General features: G+C 31.1%; 2 protein-coding genes and 1 pseudogene across 2 annotated transcripts; 1 reads left to right on the plus strand and 2 right to left on the minus strand.

Annotated features, from left to right (window-relative positions):
- Positions 1–628: 628 nt before the first annotated feature.
- Positions 629–2,808, minus strand: LOC114370139 (cyclin-D4-1-like). The gene is made up of 5 exons (XM_028327427.1): positions 2,218–2,808; positions 2,070–2,156; positions 1,649–1,958; positions 1,464–1,567; positions 629–1,152 (listed from the first exon to the last, which is right to left on the minus strand). The coding sequence occupies exons 1-5, from the start codon at positions 2,401–2,403 to the stop codon at positions 931–933; spliced, it is 909 nt and encodes a 302-aa protein (XP_028183228.1). The 5' UTR covers positions 2,404–2,808; the 3' UTR covers positions 629–930.
- Positions 2,809–4,978: 2,170 nt separating this feature from the next.
- LOC114370957 lies at positions 4,979–9,953 on the minus strand (annotated as a pseudogene).
- A 5,264-nt stretch (positions 9,954–15,217) lies between these two features.
- On the plus strand, positions 15,218–16,640 carry LOC114369168 (cysteine-rich and transmembrane domain-containing protein WIH2-like). Its single transcript, XM_028326359.1, has 3 exons — positions 15,218–15,378; positions 15,489–15,675; positions 16,362–16,640. Exons 1-3 carry the CDS (start codon positions 15,327–15,329, stop codon positions 16,405–16,407), a joined length of 285 nt encoding a protein of 94 aa, XP_028182160.1. The 5' UTR covers positions 15,218–15,326; the 3' UTR covers positions 16,408–16,640.
- The last annotated feature ends 3,278 nt before the right edge of the window (positions 16,641–19,918 follow it).

Below are 19,918 nucleotides of genomic sequence, written 5' to 3' on the forward strand. Positions count from 1 at the left end.
AAATGTAGCCCATTGTCCTACTACTCCCTATTCTAGGACGTGATGTGAATGATTTGATGCAAGTATGTGACCCTCCAACACCGTTTCTTCTTTGCTTTGCCATTCGTCAAATCATATCGCTCTTTAACCCCACCACCACATTTCCCACACTAATATAATATCATATCTTTTCCGTATCCATTACGCGTGGCACTAACCCGTTATACCCACGTCACCCACTTCAAGCTCAGTAATAAGCATGACATTACATTTCTTCCCTCACCAATTTACGATAATACCCCCCATGATTCAAGATCCAACTATGGGCCCGCTTGTCGGATACGTGGCTCAGCCCCGCTGGCCCGTTAGGCCCAATCATACCAATTCCATTTTCTAAATTACTACCATGTCCTTTCAAGCCCAATATCTCCAAAATTACCCCAAACACATCATAACTCACAGGCATTTTGGGCGGTACAAAATAATTTCAGCCTTCATCAGTTTCTCTGACTGATGCCGTACTTTCAAAACAGAAATGACACAAACATGGCTTAATCGTTGCAGTATCGAACCAACCAACTCATTAGATCCACGCAATTATTACTTTATAGGAACGTCATTCAATTCAATCATACATAACAAGTTAAAATTATGCAACAATAATAGTAATACATTAAAATTTCTAAATGAACAGTTGAAGAAGTTACCCTTAGCCGAACCAAGATTACCAAATCTTAGACCTTGGTCTTTTTATATAACCAAGAAGAAGATATAAATATAATATAGTAAGTTGATAAATAAAATTCAAAAACCACAGTAAGAAACCTCTTTCTCCCTGACAAAAGATAAACAAGAAAGGGAGACATTTATATATTATATTGTGATTGTAATAATGAATATGTGAATTATATGATATATGATGCCGGGAATGAAGTGAAGTTCCGGTGTTATCTACCGCTGCGGTGCATCCGAAGCAGAGGATCGAAGCCGTTTATTTGGCGGCCCAGCGAAATTCCTATCGGAAGGTGTGTCGCAGCTCCCACAGGTGGCGGCGTCGAGCACGCCGACGGGGCTGGACGGCGGCGCCGGCTCGGTTATTCTGGCTTTAACGGATGCGGGACACGTGTCCACCACGTACTCCTCCATTAGTTGGTGACAGCATCTCACCATTTCCTGTCCCCGAAGAACAAAGATTCATTTGCCAAAATAATAATAATAAACGAACAAAACAACTTATCATCACTCAACACCGCTTTCCACGCTTCTTAAACTTTCCAATTATAATTACTTTAAAAGTAATTTCAACAGTGATGGATGATTTATAATTAGACGACGATTTTACACCGTCGTGTGGATTTAACTCTTATAATAATATTATTAATCAGAAACAAATCAAAGTACTGCAACTTCACTAAAAAAATCGATTTTTTTTTACATATTTTAACCGCAGAAGCCAGAAGGGAAAAAACATCTATTTAGCTTACATCGTTTACTCTGTCATGAAAACTCAGCGGCAATTGGCCGTTGGCGGAGCAGAGCACGGCGGCGGCTGCGACGGTGGATGGCGCAAATCCCAAGAAGTTAATCACTGCCACAATCAAAGCACATAAGATAAACAGCGATTGAAGAAACGACAAGTGGTTTGGAGAAGAACCAGGTTACCACTTACCACGAGTGGTGCTGAGAATGAGGTTGGAGGAAGTGGAGAAAAAGTGATTCAAGGATTGGGAAGAAGAGGAAGAAGGAAGCTTGGAGATGAAATAATGAAGATAATCGAAGGGGGTGACAGAGCGGAGTCTCCATTTGAGATTAGACATAACCCAGAGTTCCATTCTCTGAATCGTTTTGGGCTCGAAGACGAACTTGGGCTCAAACAATTGCAGGTCCAGTAAGAAAGGCACATGGGACTCCTCCATTTTCGCTGCTAGAGACAAACATGCCACTGATAACAGCTGAAACGCCCACCCACCACTTTGTTGCTGCCAGATATTAATTATTAAAATAATAATAAAAAACTACTGTGTCTCACTTTTTTTCCTCAAAAGCATGACATTTTACGGGGAGAAAAGTAAGAGAGAGAAGAAGGGTACCGGAAGAGAGCATCGAGAGAGGAAACGGTCGAAATAGTTGACGGAGAGAAACGCCGTTACTGGGGAAAACTCGTAGTATGCGTGGACCTGCAGCATTGCCAACATTCATTCATGCATAAGGAGTTTCTGTGTTTACTGTTTACGTTACCTTTAAGATCCAGTTGACGGCGTCCAAGCGGGCGGTGACGTCGACGGAGCGTTCGCGGCAGCGGCGGAGGTAGTCCTTTTCCGGCATGTGGTGTGGCTCGGCGTCGAGGAGTCCGGCGATGGCGGCCTCATCGGCGCAGAGGAAGGGAGGGTCCGGCGAGAGAGGCATTGTTGATGAGGAGGGCATTGTTGGTGTTGGGTCATGTTGATGAGGAGGGATTTGTGTTTGACATATTAAAGTGGTGTCTTTGCTTTCTGTCTCCCAAGTTTTCTTTTTTGTCTGTTTGTTTCGGTTCGCTCGGTCGCCAGTCTCTCTCTCTCTCTCTCTCTCTCTCTTTTGGGTTTGTGCGTGTGAAGTTGCAGAGAGAGTGCGAAACAGTTTCAATTCTTATTTGTTTGTGGTTTAGTAGTATTTCTTTTTCTTTTGCAGAAACGAGGAGTTGTGTCAAGCATAGACAAGACAGAGGCCAGAGGAGAGAGGATGGATGAGATGAGTGTAGTATGTATTAATGGCTTAATGGCAGTGACATTAGCATATGCGGTGGGGGTGCTGATTTATATGTCGCTACTCTCACAGTTACCTTTTTTCTTTTTCTTTCTTACATTACCTTTTCACAGCTTATATTTATTGTCACAAATACTAACCATTCTATATCATCTGCATAATCAAATTCTTTTATTCATATTTTTAACCTATGTTTATGATAACTTTTAATCACAGAAGATTCTTTCACTTTTATACACAGTGTATTGTTTGCGAATATAACTATGACTTCTCATGAATGATTCGTCTAACATTTGTGATTTTCCTATTCGGAGATTAGGTCAAATCACATTGGCATATTATTTAATATAATTTTAAATAAATATTTATAGGTTTAGTTTCATATTAAAAAAATGATTTTAATTTGAAACATTATTTATTTATAAATAAATGATTTTAACATGTTAATGTTCTTTCATCTTATTTACGTGAGGGTGGAGGGGGTTAAATGAATTTTTACTAATAATCTTGACTTTAACGTCTTACACGGTAATATATCATTTCATCCTATCCTATCACTCTTTTTGAGCAAACCAATAAAATTAAAATAACATTAAACTCCTTTGATTTTCTGATTCGTGTAGTACTTTCAAGAGCAAACAACAGTTCAAGGATGGTTTAAACGTTGGAATGCTAAATCAAACAACTCATAAGGTCCACAATTATTACCAAGGCGTTGTTTGTTACATCATGTTATGGACGAACAGATTGAGGGAGAGAAAGAAAGAGTTTAAAAAAATTTGATTGTCCTGTTTGGTAGTAGGGGACTGGAGAGATACGAGGCTCTGCTCACCCTAATTTTGGGTTTAGTCCACAAATGGACAGAAAAGGGAAGAAAATGGGTGTTTTTTTAAAATAACAAAAATATTGATATTTATATCATAATTTATTATTTTTTTAGGTTATTTATATTAGTATTATTTTACATATATTTACAATGAAAAATTTGAAGAACTGTTTAGTTCAAAAAAATTCAATTATTTATCAATTTCAATAAATCTTGTTAATAATACCTAACAAGTAAAAATTATGTAATTTCTCATAAAGATTAAGTTTAAAAAAATATATTAAAGAATATGTTATTAATATTTTTTTAAAAGATATTTGATGGTCGCATGCGTTTTCAACAAAGAGGGAAATGTAGCAGCTGATGGATTGGATATAACACATTCTCTTCCTATAGGAGTTTTTTTGCCATGATAGCATTGCCTATTTCTCTAGTGTTCATATTTGATTTATTATAATACTTACTTCCACGAAGTTGCAAAATCTAAGTTGAATTTGTTTTGTTTTTGGACTTTTGCCTCTTTACTTCACAAAAGAAAAGAAACAAAAACTCTCAAAGAAGTGAATTTATTTTGGGCTAGAAATATCTATACCTCTATAGGGAAACTAAATTTATCTTTAAGATTTTATGTATGTATTCGAGGCTCGAATCCAAGACTAGAGAAAAATTATACAATTATTATCTCAAGACTAAACTAATAACCGTTTTGTATCTTAAATATATTTTTAATTCTTACTAATATATATTTTTTTACTTGTCCCTTATTAGTTTGTCTAATTTATAGTTCTAAGTCTTCATTGTTTAGAAGTTTTCGTATCATTTTCTTTAAAAAAAGTTTTCATATCATTAATGAAAGATCAAAACAAAAAATTACTTTATTCATGTGAATAAAAACACATTTAAGCCTTATATTTATGAAATACATTTTACATCTATCAAATAGTTTGTCCCAAGTATTAGTGCCTATTTTTCACATCAAAGACTTCTTATTTTGTCTGATTATTAACTTTACTATTTGCTCAATATATTTTATATTATTGGTCGATATTATTAGCATTTCATACAATACAATGAATTTTTCACACTAACACTCGGTAGAAACTAAAATCATTGTTGTTTTTCATGTGAGTATATGACAACACGGGAGCGTGATTCCCGCATGACAAGGGCTGTTGCCATATGGACCCGCTTAGTCTTGGCCATGCCTAAGTAAAAGCCTTTTAGAAAGCCATATATTTCAAGTCCCCCACACAAATTTCAATACTTCAATTGGCACATTATCATCTTCTCTCATGAGTTTGCCACTTTGAGATTGGACTCAATTTCAAGCTTGAAGCCTACAAGACACTACATTCACAATTTCACAGCCCAAGCAGGGTTTCCCAATAAAACATGAGGCCCAATTGAAATAACTTGGCACTTAGCAGAGTCAAATAATTGGACTATGGTCCTGTAGTCTGTAGATATTCCTAAATACAGAGAATATTCTACTTCAAGTACATGGATGTGTAAGACAAGAATATAACATGCAAGCTAGTGTTGCTATAAAATGCAATCCTTTTGCTCTAATATCTTTCTTATACACATTTCTATTGAGACACGATGATATGTCGTAATATAAATTCATACTATTATAGTAATTTGTGTAAGCACTTTTGAAATAATAAATTGTCTTGAGAATGATATATTTGGTCCTCTTGTTCATATTAAAATGGAAGTGCACTCAATGTGATGGGAAAAATCTGTTGAAGTTTAAGGAAAGTGAAAAGAAGTCTTCAGTTCTAATATCCTGGTTGAAGGTCCTGAATTTTTCCCACCAGTGTCTCCCACCGTCTCGGCGAGTTGACCTCTCTCCACGACTCACAGTTAAATCCAAGATGTAAGCATCTATAATTGCCACTGTTGCTGGGGATGAGAAAATTGCTTGCGCTATATTGTTGAACTGCAAAAGGAGAGTTACAATGAGCAATAGGAGACAAAGAAAAGATAGCTATAGTAAAACTAAAATCATAAGAATCAAGGTAACTTTTTCAGGTAGAATATAGTATATACAAACCCAAGTGGAGCCAGTATGAACAGGGCCATGTTCGTTGAAATACTTCGGAACAGATAAACCGAAGCCGAGAGAAACACCAAGGATGAACATTGACCTATAACTGTTTAGATTGCAGAATTGAAGATATCCAAGGCCAGAGAATGCTGCTCATCATGGAAGAAACATTAGAATCAAAGTTAGAAGTAATTCAGGAACAAAACATGAAATTAGTATGATTCAAATGGAAATACATTTTGCATGTCTAGGTTCATGGCAGTCAGTTGTCACTTGTTTGATTTTGGTTTCTAGCTCATTAACTTGTTAGTTATCATAAAATGCACATACACATAAAGATTGTAGAATTATCTTCCCTTATTGACATTGCATTATCTTCAATGCGTCTGACCACATAGCATATAAATCACACACATACCTACGAAGGCAAAGAGAACGCAGTAAATAGCTGCTACAATTGACAAAGGTATTGAAGCAAGAAATGCTCCAAATTTTCCTGGCAGAGAGGTACAAACATGAATGCTCAAGTAAAAAAACATTAGGCGGAAAAAATAACACATGCAAAGCTAGATAAATTTGACTTTGCATCAATTGATGAAAAGGGATGAGACAAAGGAGAATGGAATGAAATATATATCATCTATTACATCAAATACCTCTATTTTTCTTCTCTCTATTTAAAGGTATAGGAAGAAACTATTGTTTGTTAATTTTCTTACTATTCTATCCACTTCTCAAGTAAGGAAATGAAAACTCTTTCCATTCCATCATAAACTAATCAAACAATGTTACAATATCTTATTCCATTCCACCTGTTGTTAGATATCCAAATAAAGCCTTAGGAATGGACAAATTGTCCAAAGCAAATATAAAGTAAGACACACGTTTTGCTTTCACCAATACGTCTGAGTGTTTAGAAATTGGAATAAGTCGTTGCAATACCTATTATAGAGAAGAAAAGCATGAATCCAGCTGATATTTGGATGACTTTGCGACTTCCTATTCGTGTTAGACCCAAGAGTTCTGCATTTTCACTTAATTTCAAGGAAATAAAAGAAAAGACAATTAGATAATGTCTTTAATATAATGGTAAAATAATTTTTTTCCAAGTTCGCACATTTAATAGAAGGAAATTAGGCAGCCATAATTGTTCATATATTGGGCCAACAGGCAACATCTAGAGCATCATTTTCAGACAGAAATGTCCTACGTCAACCACTGCTTGGCAAGATTTTCTTAGGCGCTAAAGTCTTAAATACCATCAGAAAGCAAATTTAAAGACTTGTTAACATTGATGGAGTGAATAGTTGAAACTCATCTTATGCTTAGAACCAGGACAACTAATTAGCATCCTTAGCCTAAGAATAATAGCTAGTCAGTTGATTTTTAAAGGTAACAAAATGTACACTGATGCAGTGGATCCGGTTCCTGTGCCAAAAAAGCCATCCAAAGAGTAGCTATGCCCTGAAATAGTCAAAATTGATTAGTTTAGTTTCTTAGAAAAAAATGCACGTACAAATGTAATATCAAAGAATCACAGAGTACCAGCCAGCCAACACCACGACCAAGCACAGATGCTAGAATAGGGGTTGCTTTGCTTAATCTCCATGCCGCAATGAATGTTCCTGTTGACTGTTGTCAGAATGAAAAGAGAAAAAATTATATAAAAAAAATCAAAATAAAAATAACTTTAATTATATACCCGTAAATTGTCCAATTACTAGATAATATAAAAAAGCCCAAGGTCAGTTCACAGAATTTTCCCAAATCAAATGTGTAGTCCACAAAGTCAGTATTTTAACCTTTGTGATAATTTTATTAAAAACTATAACAACCATGAACCATCCCACAAGTTTGTCTACATTAAGAAAAAGAAAAAAAAAAGCAAACCTCTACAATTGCAACAAGAGAAGCAGCAACAGTAGCAAAAATATCACCAGCACTGAAAGAAGGGGGTCCCCATTGAAATGGATATGGAACTCTTATCCTGCATTAATGGAGTGAAATCTAATTGAAGAATACAGCTTCAGATGACTATCCACACACATGAATTTATCATCAGCAAATGACCAGACATCCATGTGTGTGTGTGCATTTTATAAGAGGTGCTGAGAACACATTCAACTACTTGTACATAGTTGTAAACACTAGTTTGAAGCTTCAAATCCTTATATATCATCATCTGTTATAACAGAATATAATATATAGTTTTCAAAGCAGTACACGATTCTTAATAACAAAAGCAAGCTACTTAAGACTGACCAAGGAGCAGCACTAATTAACCCAGATCGGTCGGTACGGCAACTTGATTGAGTTATAGACGATCTTTTTTTTGTATGCACCAGCTGCAGTCAAAATTTCAGCAAATGCCCACGCAATTCCAATATAGATTATGATTGCAAAACGATCAACTCCTCTCGATTTCATTTTCAGGCAATGGGGAATGTACTGCCAGGCCATTCATTTAACATAAGTAGAAATATCAATTTAAAATATTGATTTTTTTTACATATAACATACACATATAACAAGGGTAAATCACTTCTTACATTACCACTAGTTTAATATTCCTACTTAAATTTTATTCAAGAGTCTGCCAAACCTAGTGAAATTATGCATATAACAATGTCAAGCAGAATCATATATATTATTTGGTTTGGATCATAGATGTCCTCTGCAGGAGACAATCTTCTCCAAGCAACAAAATGCACAACATGGTGGAGGTAGCTCTTCCAGCATGATTTATTTTTTTTCATACACAAGAATTGAATTCGAGAACTTAAGAAAATTCAAACATATACCACTTGAACTAACAGTTGATCGATAAAAGCATATATGTTAAATAGCAAGGAATTTGGATAACATATTTAAAAAATTTGAGCTTACACTTTTTGCCTCAGTATTTGGTAAAGAAAGCAACATACCTGGGACCCGATGACAAGGATAAGAAATGCAGGGAGACCAATTTCAGCGCAATCTACCATCTACAAGAATCAAAAGACAATTATTAAATATGTTACCAATATATATGATAAGAAAAGAGCAATGCATGTACTCTTGGAAATGCTAATAGGAAGAGTCCTAGGCCAGTCAGAGTGACAAGGGGAACCACACTAAAGGGGCCGAGGCACCTGCAATATCAGTATAGTTAATAACTTAATATTAGTGAATTTTTCTATTCTAAAATATAGCTGATTTTTTTCAAAGAAGCAAATTGCACTATAACGATCAAAAGAGATTCTGAACTCAAGCATGTACATTACCTGGCAAAAAGCCTCCAAAATCCAAAAAAGCCAATACTGATTTGAAAGACCGATGCAGTAATAAGTGCCCCTTGTATGGCTCTCATGGAATGTATAAATTTCTATAAGAAAAAATCCAACCAAGAAAAAAATTGATATTAGTGACATGCACTATCACTTTTATCTCCAAAACAGCTAATAAAAACTAATCCTTTTCCAAGTAAACTCTTTTACTTCTTCTTCTTCTTATTTCCCCATGAGAATGAAACAAAAAGCCTTTGGAAACACGAACCTGATGTGGATCTTGAAGCACACTCATCCTTTTGGAAACAGCAACGGACACAGCAGGAATGAGGAAAGTATAGGATGCTACCACAACCACAGGAAGACGTGTTCCAAACCACGTTTGCGGCAGTGTGTTAATGGCCGCAACAAAAAGTAGAGTCTCTATCACTTGAGCCTTCTCCTCCTATGGTTACTATTCATTTTTTTATTATCAAAAGAAAGAAGAAATTTTAGTGAAACAAATTAAAATGACTAAACAAATAGGTATATACATGAAAATGCAATATATTAAGAGAAGTTAATTTTTTTTTACATTGTCACCACCCATTAAAGGTACAAGGGTGGAGGAAGCCATGACATTGGTCCCAAGCGCAACCAAGCAATGCAAAAAACCAACACGAATCCCTTCAGCTGCAATTTTCAAACGAAAGCCAAAAAAAAATGTGTGTTACTGTGAAGTGTTAAGTATTAATTAAGTTAAGGTAGAAAAAACTAAAAGGGTTGGCAATGTGATTATTGTGATATTAATTATACGTACGCCATGAGGGAGAACTGGCAACACAGTACTGAACACTGGGAAGTTGTTGCTTAACGCGATGAAGTTCGAATTCAAACTCATCCATGTTTTGTTTTTCTCCTCCACAAGAACAAGCTTCCATTGTTTCTCTCTCGTTCTTCTCTCGTTTGTTAATGTTTATAATAATCTGCCTCAGCTGGTTTCTCTTATAATGCACCGCAGAGAATCAAGAAACATGATGATGAGTGAGGGTACGATGCTTGAAATGCTATTTTTTTTTTTTTTTGGCATGGCGCAGGTTGAGACAGACTAGTGTCATTTTCGTTTCTGCAGTTACAGTTATGGCCTATGGTGAGGATATTATATAATATACTAGGCAAGACAAAACAATAACTTCTGTGTTCATATTTATTAATGGTGAGGATATTATATAATATATTTATAAGAGTTTATATTAAGATTTTAGTATCTGCAATAAAGTTTCATATAAAAGAAGAAATTACAGTTTGTACGGACATACGTTACTTGTCTATCTTGTTAAATTACCTAATTTACCTCTAATTTTTCATGTCTATCATCAGTTACAAAATTAAAGAAGAGAAAAAGAGATCGAATGTACCCAAAAGAACAAATATAAAAGAGAAAGACGATATGAAATTAACGGATTTTAATTTATGATGGAGTCTAATTGTATAGTTTTGTAGTTTGTATAGTACTAGTGTATTCCACAGTGCTGCTAATAACTGCTATAACCTGTAAAAAAAAAAGGGAACAAGCATTTGTAGCTAAAAAATAGAAGAAGAAAAAAACCGCATGCATTTAATTTAGATTTTTTTTACAGAAAGCATTGTTTTAACTTCGGGATTATTTATCGTGTGCTATGGTTACATTTATTGTACTACATAAGTTTTTTTATTAAAATAAAGATGTTTGGTAAAAAAAATTTACTTTTTATTTAGGATAAAAAAAATTATCTTACTTTTGTAAACTCTATTTATCATTTGAATTTATAAGATTTAAATAAATTTTTAGTTCTTATTTAATGTTTTTTTTTATTTTTCATTCTTGCAATCTTTTTTTTTTTGTTTTTAGTGTTTATAGGTTATATTTGTTTTATTTTTTATCTTTAAAGTACATTAAATATAAATTTAAAGTGTTATAAGGATTAAAAACAAAATAAACATAATTTATCATGACTAAAAATAAAAAATAATTTTGTAAAGACAAAAACAAAAAAAATTAAATTACAAAAATAAAAAATATTTTAACCAATTTAAATTTTGTACATTTTTTTTTACTCATGGTGCTTATTTTAGAAGGAAAAAAACTTACATATAATTTCAGTCCATTAAATTTGGATAATTATTCTTTTCAATCCTTGAAAAAGAATCATGCACTTATTACTTCTTCAAATTTCCAAAAAATTATTTTTAGTTCCTCAAGGATGGTTTTTCATTCGTTAGAATTTATTTTTAATATGATTTCTTTAAATTGATTTATCACGGTTTAAAACAAACTGAATATGTAAAAAAGAAAAACTGTCACAATTGTACATTCATGTATTAAAATAAAAAACATGTAAAACTGACACAATTATACATCCACACAATTCCTAATACATGCCTCAAAGTTGACTTGCCAATCCTATATCGAAATTAGTCAATAATAATGAAAATATAGAAAAAGAAACATAATTTATATTAATTTATAATAATGATGAAAATATAAGAAAAGAGAAACAATATTGATTTTATTTTATCTCAGTTGACGAAGAATATGGTGCTCCGATGTCAAGGAGTTAATGTGACATGGGAAGATGTTGTAGACTTTTTAGGAATTTTTTCAAATGTTCAGAATAAAAAAATATTTAAATATATTTTTAATCCTTTAAATTTAGGTAATTATTTTTTAAAAAAAATATTTAAATAATTTAGGTATGCATTTTGATGGTTGACTTTATTTAATTTTTATTTTATTCAATGATAAGTAATAGTTTTATATAATTAATATTTATATAAGTTTATTTTTATTTATTTATTTTATAACTGATAGTTTAATATAACTAATATAATATATAATTAATATTTTTTATTGGTAGTATATAATTAATATTGTATATAGCTTATAAATTTTTGAATTAATAGTCATTTTTTTATTTAATATGAATTTTTTAAAAATTACGCGAATTAACGACATTCTCGTGGCAATTTTTTTTCAAAAAAAAAAAATTGATTGTTTCATAAGACATGCTATGTGGGACACTGCCCTTTTTTTTATAATTTATTTCGAAGAAAATCACCGTATATTTCTTTTTTTGCTGAATGAAGAAAATTAGCATATAACTTAACAGATTTAATATGACATGACGAAAAAAGTTTAGCAAAATATTTAAAAAATAACCTTTCTTTTATAATTTATTTCGAAGAAAATCACCGTATATTTCTTTTTTTGCTGAATGAAGAAAATTAGCATATAACTTAACAGATTTAATATGACATGACGAAAAAAGTTTAGCAAAATATTTAAAAAATAACCTTTCTTTTATAATTTATTTCGAATTTTATACTAATTTTGATCAATCTGCCGATGTTCGGATGTTATCATGGTGATGGTGATATGGCACATAGTTGAATATAAAAAAAGTCAAGTCAAGTCAACCGCTGTCCTTGTATGATTTTTTTCCATCCGTGCTGGATATTAAAAATCATTTTAAATATAAAAAAAGTCAGGTCAATTTGTTCAGAAAAATAAAATTCTTTCTACACGTTTTTCCTTTAAAAATTTTAAACGTTAAAAATCTAAATTTCTTTTATGACGTGTTTCCATATTTAATTAGCTGGGAAGGTTTTGAATATTTTTTAAAATTTATATCTATAATTTATTTGTTAGGTCTTGACGACTTTTTTGTCATTGCAGTGTTTTAGGGGAAAGACTATTTTATTGCTTTTAATCTAGTCTTTTGTCCTCAATGTATCGAAATATGCCCAAGGCAAAACGCAAACAGACGAAGACCAAGACTAAAATAAAACAGAGAAAAATAGCAGGAATAAATTGACTTTAAATAAAATAATTTTTACATTATTTTTCAATCACTCGTTCTTATATGTCTAGTAACTTATTTACTTCGAAATCATCTACAATATGGTTTCTAAATTGTTGAACTGCATTTTTTATTAATATTTAATGATTTAAATAAATATTTTATAAAAAGCCTGCATTTTTTTAGTTCAAAAATAATATTTATAAAAATAGTCAAAATTCATTAGCCTGTCTATAAAGAAAATAATTTAGCACTTTGAAATGTGAAAATCAAAATATATTTGTAACTGGTAATCTACATACGTTACATTAGTTTTAGTTTAATAATAAAAAGTAAGAATGAAATTTAAATAAACTATACAGTAAAGTAGTTAATACTTTTATAAAACTGGTACTTTTATTAATGTGAAACAAAATTATAAAGAGATCACCAAAATGAGGTTATTTTGAATTATTTTACTGAACCGAGACTGTTTTTTGTCACAGTATCCGAAAGTTGTTAGGTCAAGTGGCAAATTTCACGTTGTGTTTTTTTTTTTTTATAAAAAGAAAATAAAACTAAAATATTTATTTAGTCCTTGTGAATTTGAGAGTTTTGATTTTAATCCTTATAAAAAAATTATTTGATTTTCATCTCTCAAAAAAACAAAATTTTGTTTTTTTATCACTACTATTGTATTATATGACACTTATTAACAACTTACGTGTTGTGTTGTTTAGCGTGCAATCAAGTGATCATCGTAATTTTTGGTTCTTTTTAACTTCTAAATTTGGGTTAAATTTCTGGGACACACATATTTGAACCATGTTTTTGTGATTTAAGATGTAAATTTTTTCTCATTAAATTCATCTACATAAAAATTATAAAAATTCAACTAATATTCAAATAAAAAGATCATAAACATAATAAAAATAAGTTCTACAAACAACCAGAAAAAAATAATATTATATTTTTTTAGTATTCACAAAAATTTTACCATATGTATATTTGTTTTTTAATTTGAACATCAGTTGAATTTTAAAATTTTCACGTAGGGGGAATATAATCGAACAACATTCATGTTATGAATTAGTAATAAATAGTTGAAAATCTACCCTAAAACTAAAAATTATCATTGTTTTATAAGATTAACAATAACTCAAATTTTAGAATTAAAAGATTAAACATATTTTAAAAGATGAATAACCACAACTAATTTTAGTATATATATATATATATTGATTAGGTATAAATAAGTTATTAATATATATATATATATATATATATATATATATATATATATATATAAACATAATCATAATTAAAAATGTATAAATATCTAAGCGCAATCCAATCATGTCACCACTCGAATGAGATTATTTTTTCCTTTTTTAATCAACATTTATTCATGTAACATTGATTTGAACAGAAACTAAAATTTCCTCCTTTTTATGCCATATCATTCACTAAATACAAGCAATCACGAACAAATGAGAAGTTATAATTGATATTAGAAATGATAATTTTAATTATTTTTTGAAGGCATCATTTAGTAATTAGGATATGATATGATATAAAAATATAATATAAGGTAAATAGCAATAATGCTAACAATAATGATGACTCCAATAATAATAACACTAATATTTATAGTGATGACAATGATAAGATAACATGACACTAATGTAAAATAATAATGAATTACATTGATGATAGAAAATGATGATGATAATGATTATGAAAATAATAAATCATAATGATAATGAATCAATAATATTAATAAAAATGATAATAAAGAATATAAAAATGATCATAATGAAATAAACAATTTTCTATTAGAATAAAAATAACATTACACGAACAAGATGGGACATATAAAAAGATAAACAAATTATGTTTATTTTTATACACATGATTATAATGTATAAAGATAATTATTTTACTATGATCATCAAATCAATTTTAAAATTGTTGTCATAATAAAAATGAATTACATTAATGCACATGAAGTACCATAAAATAAGTTTTTAAGTATTGAGATTAAAATATAAAAATTATAGAGTAATAAAATTACATATTTTTTCTGTCCCACGATAATTATCATTATAGATTGTTTTACAAATAAAAAAATAGAGTAGTAATTTTATAAAAATAATCTTATATTATCATTGATTTATAATTTTTTTTTGTGAAAAAGATAATTAATGTTATATTAAAAAATTAAATAAATTTATTTTTTGATATTTTTTTATCTGATAATTATAATGGAACGGAACTAACAAATAATTAATTAAATCAAATTAAATTGACAATAAATGTTGAGTGAGAAAAATAATTAAGAGAAAGGTTTAAAAAATGGAAAATGGCAGTTATGGGGTGCATTTTTTTGTCTCTCTCCAGATGGCGTGCAAATTTGCTTACGCGCATTTCACACGGAATATACTGCATTCCAATTACCGAAACGAAGAAAAAAAGACGAAAAAAGGAATTGAACGCGAGCAAGTTACACAAGGCAACAATTTATCTTTCCGAGGGTGACGTGTGAGGATGACACGTTTGTTCCCAGTTGTCACCAAACAAATAAATACGAAACAATCAAAGCATAGGGAATAGCTTTCCTCCTCTCTATATTTCCGCTTTCACTTCTTCTCTCTCACCCTCCAACTATGAGTTACTACAACCAGCAGCAGCCACCCGTCGGTGTTCCTCCTCCCCAAGGTTCCATTCTTAATTAACTTCTCCTCCTTTTTTTCTTTTATCGAGATTAATTAGGTTAGGTTTACACTGTTGCATGTTGGATTTTTCTTTAATTTTTGTCTCACTGATAGGTTACCCACCGCCGGAATCTTACGGAAAGGACGCGTACCCTCCGCCAGGGTACCCTCCACAGGGAGGATACCCTCCGCAGGCGTATCCAGCACAGGGGTACCCTCCACCCTACGCGCCTCCTCAGTACGCTCAGCCTCCGCCGCAACAACACCAGAATTCATCTGGCCCGGGTTGCTTAGAAGGATGGTACGTTTCTCTCTCTCTCTCTGTGTTATAAAATCAAAATTGAGTGAGTGAAGGTGGTTGTGGCGACTCAGATCGATTGATTGCGGTTGCAACCATCATCTATGGTGCGCCCGCGGCCGATCATTGATTAGCTGTAGTTGCGCTGTCTCACTGCTTTCATCTAACGCGCGCACGTTACTCGAACTGAATGTCATCTTTTTTTCGGTGGGCCCCGCCACTTGCGGGTTTATCAAGTAACCTAATAAGATATTTATTATTTTAAGAAAATAAGCATCGATAAATCTTTATTAATTTGAAATAGGAAATAATATACTACCTACGTCCGAATATATATAATCGTCCCGATACACATGATTTTTTAATTAATTCACATCTTTTACGAAAATTGATTAATTTAACCAGTGACATTAAATTTGTTACATTAATAATTTTGTCAAAATTATTCTTAAAATTATTTGTTAAAAAGTAATTATTTAAAAGGATAATTTGAAAAGAATCTAAAAAAAATCTTATATTCAGAAACGAAGGAGGAGGAGAAAGTATGATACGTAGAAGCTTTGAATTTTCAGTCTCGTCTTTTTTTTTTTTTTTGGTAAAACGAGAAAGCTTTGTGATTATTGTGTGAAATGAGTAGAGTTCGTTCAACGCAGGGATTCTAATTTGTTTGAATTTGTGAATTGTTGCAGTTTGGCTGCTCTCTGCTGCTGTTGCCTGTTGGATGCCTGCTTCTGAGGAAGAAAAGAGAGGTTGCTTTGCACAAATTGGATTTGAAACTGTGTTTTGACTTTGAACATGACCATTATCGCTCTTAGTTTTTATTATTTTCTATGTTGATTTACATTTCGTGGATATGAAATATTGTTCTGCTTCATTAACAGGAGGATTCGTGGCTTTTTGTTTTTCTTGTGTTTTTGTTTATATTGGCGATTGATACAAAAAATAAAAACCCTCTAATAGCGCACTAATCTGCATTATAATTTTTTCATTTGTTGAATGCATTTGAATTGATCTGAACATTTGGAATTGGTGTTCGTGTGGTGTTTTGATTAATTGATGGAACTATCAAATTTGCAAACAGAGGAAACAAGTAATGTGTTCAGTTGCGTACGAAAATATATTTGTAGCACCAAATAGTTTGGCTTTGGCAACTTTCTTTGTGATGCGAATTGCACTTTAGCTTTGCCTTTTGCATTGCCAATAACGTGCTCTGGCAGCTTATTCTCGTTATTAACTTTAGCTAGTGGAGTCCCCAAAATGAACAGTTTATTCCACCCGTGATCCTTTCTTTTCTCTTCTCCACAAACCACACTTTCAATGATACAATCATATTTATATTTGCTTTGGGTGGCTTTTAAGTAGAGTCTTCTTCCATGTCTTGTAAAGTTAATTAAAGAATAGAAGAAATCAAATGTTATGTATTAAAAAGATAATGTAATTTTCTAATTTTTTTTCTTTAAAAATATTTGGACACCAAAGTGAGAGTTTCCTATAACAAAACTATAGCACCTTGAATGAACCCTAGATAATGATTTCCCGTAGAGAAACAATGGTTTGGTGTAAGGAGTTTCGTTGGTGATGGCGACATTCTCTGAAGAAGGACTCAATGTGTCCCACTGCTGTCACTCGATCGTCCTAACAAATAAGTCTAATGAATAATTAGCAATTTCAATTTCGTGATTATTATTTTACAGTGTAAGTGTGTAACTACACATTTTTTTGGTATCATATAATTAAGAATGTGTTGTTATTGATTGATTTAGTTTACCTAACTTATTTATGGGTAAGTATTTTTTTTGGTACCGTATGGAAATTATTTACTTTTGTTTTCATGTTCTGTTTTTATTTTGAAACTGAAACAAGGAAAACTAAAAATATGGATATTGAATTGCGTTTTCTTTTTTTTTTTTTTATTTAAAAAAAGACTCTATTAACAAAGTAAAGTAATTTTCGGAATTTTTTTGTCAAAGAGGTAAAATAAATTAAATCATTTCAAAGAACAGGTTTCTTAAAATCAAATGACTATTCAAACTCTTTTATAAATTAAAAGAAAAAAAAAACATTAAAAGCAAGCTAGGCAAACGTTAAAAAGAACACATTAATTTGTGTTGGTTTACATATTATCCTTTGACCACTATTCACATTAAAGACATACATTTGATATACATATATTTTATTTATTATATTAAAAATATTATATTTAATAAATATAATATTTAATATTATTATTTAAGTTAATTATATAATATCTTAATAAACATTATAATTAGTATTGCAAGTAAAATTTACTATCCGACCAATTTTTTTTCTCGTTATTATCCGACAAGTTGAATACTACACATGCACCGTTTCTTAATTTTTTGTGGCATAATATGATTGAATTATTTTCTTGACGTTACTATCCGACCAAGACACGGTGCATGTGTGTAGAACTATATTTGTTAAATATATTATATAATCAAATTAAACAAAGTGATTAAAGCATTTAATATATTTTATAATTCAATGAGGAAATGTTACTATTTTGCAACTTTTAATAAATAAGTTAACCAAACTACAGCCTAAAACTAAAGGTTAAGGAAAATTTTATTAATGGAATGAGCTATGATAAATACAACTACTTACAACCGAACTCCGTAATTACCTATCGTTAGAGTAATACTAAATTCGGTGTTAGATTCAAGTTTTATGAACGAAAAAAAAAAACATGATTCGAGGAGTCTCTCTACATGCACACAATAAACAAGAAGAAATATTCTGTACAGCCCAGTTTCAATGTTGTGGCCTCTCTTCCCTCAAAAGCTTAATATTTTCTTGCTCGTGATCCTCTCCGTTTTCCATGTCTAGGGATGAGGATTTGAGTCTGTTTCTGTGCATTCGGTCTGCAACTTCGTTTTCTTCCTCCTCATTATGCCACCAATTTCGATGCTGTTCTTAACGATACCCCCGCTACTTACAACCTTGTTCAATTCTATTCCCACTGGCGGTTAGTCATATATATATATATATATGTATGTATACACGCCTTGGAGAGACAAAATTAGCTAGAGAGAGGGAATTGGGCCTTGATGTGGTCTGTTTGTAATTGGCTAGAAGGCACAAACACCTTAAAATCTCACGTGCAACACTTTAAAGACTTTTACTATTTACACTCTCCACCTGCTATTTACACTTCCTATTCCCTTGTTCTAGCTTTTATTACCAAAAATACCATTATATATTTTATATGGCGTCAACTGAATATTTTAAACCGTTTTTCAATCCAAGGATTCATTAATCTGTTTTTAGTCATGAAATGGAAAAATTCTCTTTTTATAGTCAAACCTCAACAAAAATTCCTCGATATGCTTGAGGAGACCTATAATTTTACTTTGGCTTCTGATATTTCTTGTCGTAGTTAAAATGCTAATGTGGGAAAGGGAACAGAAATTCAAAAGGTTTTTTTTAACCATCTAATTGAACTTAAAAGAGTGAAATATGAGTAAAAGAAATTCTCATTTCCGTTGTGCACCTTGATTCTCTCAGGTGCCCTGCATGCAGGAGTTATAAGGTATCATTTTCTGAAAGGTATAATTAAATCTTTGGGCTTTTTTAAATGAACTTTATACATGTGATAATTTTTCTTGCTGATCACTATCCTATGTCTTTTAGGGCTCTCCTTCTAAATTTGATGGTGGTGGTTAGTATGAGGAATAAATAATTAAATTCATTGTAGATATAGTTATGCGTTGGTGAATATTTTATTCAAGCCAAATGATGTATACGAATTCGGAATATCAACATTATAGGCATAAAAGTACAAGAGTCCAGAATTATGAGGAAGCATTTCAATTGTCAATTTGGCATCATATATTTTTGCTTAAATCTGATGGAAATTGTATGCAACTTATTTGAGAGTGAACTGAATGAGATGAATAATTAAGAAAGTCAAATATACAAATCAAAAATAAAAATATTATATTTTAAAATAGCTGAGATATTTTTTTTATAAAATACATATTCAAAAAAGAAGAGATAAATGCATTAAAAATTATTTATTTGAAAGTCAAATATTTACTCTCTTTTTTTGTTGAAAAAATCAAATAATTTATAGTAGTATTTTATATAAAAAGAAAAATATTTTCATTTGTAGTAGTATTTTTTTTATAAAAATTCAAATATTTACATATTTAGAGTTATTATTTTCTATAATAGTAAAAAAAATTATTATTTTCTTAAAAAGTAAGAGAGAAAATCTTATTTCTTA

This window comes from Glycine soja, chromosome 10, assembly GCF_004193775.1.
Source record: "Glycine soja cultivar W05 chromosome 10, ASM419377v2, whole genome shotgun sequence".
Lineage (NCBI taxonomy): Eukaryota > Viridiplantae > Streptophyta > Magnoliopsida > Fabales > Fabaceae > Glycine > Glycine soja.

Coding starts and splice junctions, on each gene's coding strand:
- LOC114370139 (XM_028327427.1), bottom strand. CDS start 2,403: ATGCCCTCCTCATCAACAATGCCTCTCTCGCCGGACCCTCCCTTCCTC. Junction 2,157..2,217: donor CCGTCAACTGGATCTTAAAG/GTAACGTAAACA, acceptor GCAATGCTGCAG/GTCCACGCATACTACGAGTT. Junction 1,153..1,463: donor TTCATGACAGAGTAAACGAT/GTAAGCTAAATA, acceptor CTTCGGGGACAG/GAAATGGTGAGATGCTGTCA.
- LOC114369168 (XM_028326359.1), top strand. CDS start 15,327: ATGAGTTACTACAACCAGCAGCAGCCACCCGTCGGTGTTCCTCCTCCC. Junction 15,379..15,488: donor CGGTGTTCCTCCTCCCCAAG/GTTCCATTCTTA, acceptor TCTCACTGATAG/GTTACCCACCGCCGGAATCT. Junction 15,676..16,361: donor CCGGGTTGCTTAGAAGGATG/GTACGTTTCTCT, acceptor GAATTGTTGCAG/TTTGGCTGCTCTCTGCTGCT.